A 6,000-nucleotide genomic window follows, 5' to 3' on the forward strand; every position below is an offset into this window, starting at 1 on the left:
TATAGGGAAAGGGGTACGGAGGGGGGACTTACTACCATAAACTAAATGGAGGGAATTAGGAGTGTCCTTGGTATTCTTTTTCCTAACTACAGGTTCACTCCTTATATCCATATTATCTTTAGCCATATTACCTGTATTTAAAACAGGAACTGCATTGTTGCCTTCATAAACAATATGAACAACATCTGATGTGTTTTCAACTAAAACATCATTAACATTCTCAGTCATACTGTTAGTGTTGATCCCATTAGAAATTCCAACATTGACACCTTCATCACCATGAATTCTAGCTGATTCAGTGTTAGCAAGCACTGCTCCAGTTACATTTACATTACTATCAATATTACGTTCAGCATTGTTTCTGTGCACAAGGCCATTGCTTTGTTCCTATTAAAGCGTGGCCAAGTGAAGACATTCCCACATCGGAAATCTTGTATGTCCCTTAACAATTTATTTTTCTTTAACTCTAAAGTCCTTTTTCAAACAACTGTATATTATCTAATAATTTTTCCATCCCATATTGTGCTTGAGAGCTTCTAAATTTATTATTAAAACGTTCATACTGATCAGTTACATTCTTCCTCAATGTCTCTTCTTCTTGTAAATGAAACTCATTGAGGAGTCTCATATAATTGAAACTTAATTCAAGGTTGAGCTGCTGCCATTTCAGCAGCAGCTCAGGAAAGTTGTTACCTGATGTCGGCATCTTGAGAACGCGTAACCCTCGAGGTATTACGCGTTTCTCGATGCATGCCTCAAAGTGTTGCCGTTGCAACTGAAGTCTTTTTAATTTGGTAAAGTCCAGTTCTAGTTTATTAAGGTCTCTCCCTATTTCCGCAGCATCAGGGTTGTTGTCCACTCCAATATCTGGTTCAAAGAGCAGTAGCATATTCTCCGTGGCTGCCATGTAGTTCCTAAATCGTGTTGACTTCCGGTTGACCAGATCCGGTTCATCCGGTCTATATGGTAGCTCCAAATTCACATCCGAGGGACTGATAGCCATTTCTCTTAGCAGGTAAAACAAAAATTGGTAAAAACAACGTAAAAAACTCCTGTTAAGAGATGAACGCTCCTGGTTTCAAAACAAATGTTAATATATAAAGACAACAAACTGGAGTGAAATGACCTCAGTAAAATGACGTTTCCAAAGGCACACAAAAGAGTTATTCAACTCAATAAAAATAGCATTCCAAAGGCACTGAAAGGTTATTCAACCCAGTAGAAACAAAAGTTCACACTTTTCCAGTCCAGTAACCACGCACAACGACATATAATCCAAATGAAATATTTATTTGAGCTAGCAAACAGTAAGCGCTTTCACCATAGGGCTTTTTCAAACTTCAACAGTAGCATTTGAGATTAGGCAGCTTATATACATAAGGGAAGAAGTTCATTAGTACAATCAAATCAAGTTAATTGATTAATTAGTTAAAATCCATCTCATTTAAATCATTTAAGGGCAAACCAAACCTATCCTTATAAAGCATGTGTTGAAACTTGAATAAGGTAACATTTATACATACACAGAATTCTTGTAATACTATTTAATTCAGTAGCCCCTATAACTTTATAACTTCAATTCATTTCTAATCATAAATATCTTTAATGATAATACAATAAATAAATAAGGAAAGTGGGTGATGGTCCATGTTTTTCCTACAGAAATAAATCTAATTTGAAAAGGACATTATGTCATCGTCCTTTATTTAGACAAGGCAATGTGCCTATGAAAGATTACAATACTACACCATGTCTAGAATGTAATCAATGTCAATACATAGATAACAGTGATAGATTTATACATCCATCTACACAAAAAGTCTATAAGTTTAATACTGGGACTAGTTGTACAAGTACTAATGTAGTATATATTGCTAAATGTACGTGCTGCCCAGTATTTTATGTAGGCAAGACCTGTAGGCAACTCAGGGAGCGTATTAGAGAACATGTATATAGTATTAGGACTGCTTCTGAGAATAATGCCTTAGCAAAACATGTAAGGAATACAGGACCAGGTCATCTATTTAACTTCAAGGTGTTACAACAGGTTAAACCTGGTATTAGAGGTGGAGATATAGACTCTTACCTGCAGGAATGTGAACTTAGATGGATTGTCCACCTAAGAGCTGACAAGTTTCCAGGCATAAATGATAAAGTACAAGTGAAACCTTTACTACGCAGGAAAAGGTTGGCTAGGCCTAAATCATGAATTAATCTGCCTTATAGCCCTCTATCACTAGCTTTATATCATCAGACTCTAGACCTTTAGTTGTAGTTTATTGTCTATGCTCCAATGCTCACATTATATATACATGCACACACTTCCAGCCTACTCATTATGCATAAACTTTTATATGCACTTTTCATTATCTGCTTAGTTTTTTAAATATGAGCTAGGAATACATTTTCATCATATGTCCTTTTATGTGTTTATTCCCTATTGGTATGACTACTCATATCTCAGTATTGTGTTTTTAACTGTGATTTTCATATGTATTTTTTATATGTATATTATATATTATATTATATATATTTTATACTTTCCTTATTTATTTATTGTATTATCATTAAAGATATTTATGATTAGAAATGAATTGAAGTTATAAAGTTATAGGTGCTACTGAATTAAATAGTATTACAAGAATTCTGTGTATGTATAAATGTTACCTTATTCAAGTTTCAACACATGCTTTATAAGGATAGGTTTGGTTTGCCCTTAAATGATTTAAATGAGATGGATTTTAACTAATTAATCAATTAACTTGATTTGATTGTACTAATGAACTTCTTCCTTATGTATATAAGCTGCCTAATCTCAAATGCTACTGTTGAAGTTTGAAAAAGCCCTATGGTGAAAGCGCTTACTGTTTGCTAGCTCAAATAAATATTTCGTTTGGATTATATGTCGTTGTGCATGGTTACTGGACTGGAAAAGTGTGAACTTTTGTTTCTACTGGGTTGAATAACCTTTCAGTGCCTTTGGAATGCTATTTTTATTGAGTTGAATAACTCTTTTGTGTGCCTTTGGAAACGTCATTTTACTGAGGTCATTTCGCTCCAGTTTGTTGTCTTTATATATTAACATTTGTTTTGAAACCAGGAGCGTTCATCTCTTAACAGGAGTTTTTTTACGTTGTTTTTACCATTATATGAGAATATAAATGCTATCATCAAAGGTAGATTGACCTATAAAGGAAGCTTGTTGAAGTTATATAAGTTAATTATAAATAGTAATGTTAATCATTCAAAATTCAGGAACTTTTTATATAGTAGTGGAATGAGTGACTCAATAGATGGTAAGAATTAAACTTTGTTACTTAAATCAGTTAGTCAAACGTCTTTAAGTTTACACTTGAATTTTTTATGTGGAAATATATACATAGAATATTTGTTACTTCCTACAAAATCTGTAAGTTCAGTAAAATAATTTCTTCAGTTTATTGGACATGTAGTAAAGATGTAAAAGCTGATTGAACACATGCTTATGGATTGTGAAAAATTAAATGTATATTGGGAAGAGACAAATATGTTTTTAAGTGGTTCTGATCTGAATGTTCCACTTGCTGTATCTGTAAAAGGCAAAGAGGAAAACATGGTTTGGGTTCTCTTGACAGTTGTAAGAAAAGTTATCACAAAAAACTGAAAATCAGACTTAGTTCCTATATTCAAAGAATGTTGAGATTTAGCAGCAATGCTATGTAAAACTGAAGAATAATATCTATAAATCATATTAAGACTTTTAGTGGTTGTGATAACCTTGAAATGTTGCTACTGAAATAACAAGAGTCTTGATGTATTAATTGTATAAGATAGAGCCCGGGATTCAATGAACTAATTTTTCCATGCAGGAACAATGTAGCCATTCCTGCATGGAGTATGGCCACTGAGCGATCCAGTAAACTACTTATTAGATGTGCACAAGCCTGCCTACACTATTCCTGCATGGCACCACTGCATAATGCTAATTACCTCATTTGCTGGTGAAAACCATGGAAATGAGGTGAATTAGTGATTCATCAAGCAGGCAGGCATCCGCGCAAGAATAATGTTAGTTGCAGAAATGTATTTGGCTACTAGCTGAATACATTTCTGCAAAAATGAAAATGGAGGCATGACAGATCAAAAAAAGCAAGTATTATAATCTTTAAGCATGCCAATGGCCAAATATATGGCCACTGGCATTGAAAATATGCTTCATTTTTATAAAAATAAAAGTTTTTTTGTTTTAGCCGATCTCAGCTGTTTAAGCATAGGGCAGCAGTGGACAAATGGGATTGTGCCAAAAATTTAAAAACTCAATTTTAAGGGAAATCTGCATTTTGCCATTATAGTCTATGACATGCAGAATCAAAGCAATACCAGGGACAGTGCTTGTCAAGGAGAAAGGTTCTGGGGGTAGTGCAGTAACTATGGACTAAGGCAGTGGGGTATCCAAATGAGGGGAAATTTACTGAATCACAAAAATGTTCTAAGTGCCAGACTGCACCTAACCATGTAGGTGCTATAGCATGATCGTGTAAGTAGCAGGAGCAACAGACATGAAAAGGGTGTGTGTCATGCATGGTGTAAGCACATTGGATCCCTATGGTGCAGAGATAAGCTTAGCTAAGCACATCTAAGCAAGGGAGTGTCTGAGGCTGTACTGACTTATCCCATGAAATGAAGAGCATGTTCACATCTAGGGAGGGCCATTTCTTCATGTTTACATTAGCTAAACATGTATGTGTGGCATGCATTAGGTCTAAAACAAAAAAAAAAAATGGAAATAGCAGGACAGTTTACATTTGGCACTGGGTTTGTGCATCATGCCTCACGGCTTAAAAGGGGAGTAAATGGGAAGGGAAAAAAGGACAGTAAGGAAAGTAGCAGAATAGAAGCAATCAAGAACAAATTACATAGCTAACAGGTGGAATGCATCATAGTCAGCCGATCATACAGGCAGCATCTGCAACACAACAGTATAAACTATGGAAACACCTTACAATCTGGTTTTTCTCACAAACTCTGCACCATTGGTGTACACATCCTGGGGAATTTTAAATGTAAAAATGTTAGGGGCTGCCATTGCTTTGATCCATCAGTATCCGCTAGGGGCTGAGGGTGAAGAGGAGGATAATGCAAACAACGCCACAGACCGGGGAGGAGGTGAAGAGTGTTCGGACCCAGGGTAACTTACCAGGGGCTACATATTCTGGAGATAGTAGAGTGCTACAGGGTGGACAGAGACATACTTCAGCAAATCACCAAGCTGTGTTGGTCTCAACTCAGACCTAGAACCAACAGAGGGGAACCCTTCCCAGTGGATAGCAAGGTATGTGTAGCCTTAAGAATTCTAGCTACAGGTACTTTCCAAAGACCTACTAGGGACATCATGGGGGTCTCACAGGCATCTGCATCCAGGGTACTCCACCAGTTCCTGAATGCAATGCTGCCACATGCCACTGAGCACATTTACTTCCCCCACACCCATGAGGAGAGGACCAGCAATATGCGTCTCCTCCACTGTGTAGCAGAATACCCAGAGGTACTGGGTGCAATAGACTGCACATACATCCACATCAAAGAACCATCCAGTGAACAGGGTATGGTCTACATAAACCACAAGGAATTCCCCTCCATCAACTGCCAGGTCATGTGCAATGCCCAGGGCATTATCATGAATGTGAGTGCTGGCAGCCCTGGAAGCTATCACGACTCCCACATCTGGCATTCGTCACAGCTGTACCAGACATTTGCCAGTGGGGACATCCCATACGGCCATCTGGTGGAGGATGCTGGCTATGCACTGGAGCCATGGATGATGACACCCTTCAGAATTGCACACACACCCACACAAGAATGCTATAATGAGGCACATGCACAAACCAGGATCATTATAGAGTGTGTATTTGGGATGCTGAAGTCACGGTTCCACTGCCTTGACATATCTGGTGGAGCCTTGCAGTACTCTCCAGCCACATGTGCACATATATTCATAGTATGTGCCATGCTACACAATAT

General features: G+C 37.2%; 1 protein-coding gene across 1 annotated transcript in view; it reads right to left on the minus strand.

Annotated features, from left to right (window-relative positions):
• LOC122803805 (vomeronasal type-2 receptor 26-like) overlaps nucleotides 1-1,003 on the minus strand; it is a 189,640-nt gene extending 188,637 nt beyond the window's left edge. Inside the window, exons 1-2 of the mRNA XM_044073490.1 lie at nucleotides 575-1,003; nucleotides 91-387 (exon numbers count right to left, since the gene is read on the minus strand). Of these exons, the coding sequence (XP_043929425.1) occupies nucleotides 91-387; nucleotides 575-1,003 (726 nt within the window). The remainder of the gene's footprint in view (nucleotides 1-90; nucleotides 388-574) is intronic.
• Between the last annotated feature and the right edge of the window lie 4,997 nt (nucleotides 1,004-6,000).

The sequence above is a fragment of the Protopterus annectens genome, chromosome 6.part0 (assembly GCF_019279795.1).
Source record: "Protopterus annectens isolate FY-2018-M chromosome 6.part0, PAN1.0, whole genome shotgun sequence".
NCBI lineage: Eukaryota > Metazoa > Chordata > Ceratodontiformes > Protopteridae > Protopterus > Protopterus annectens.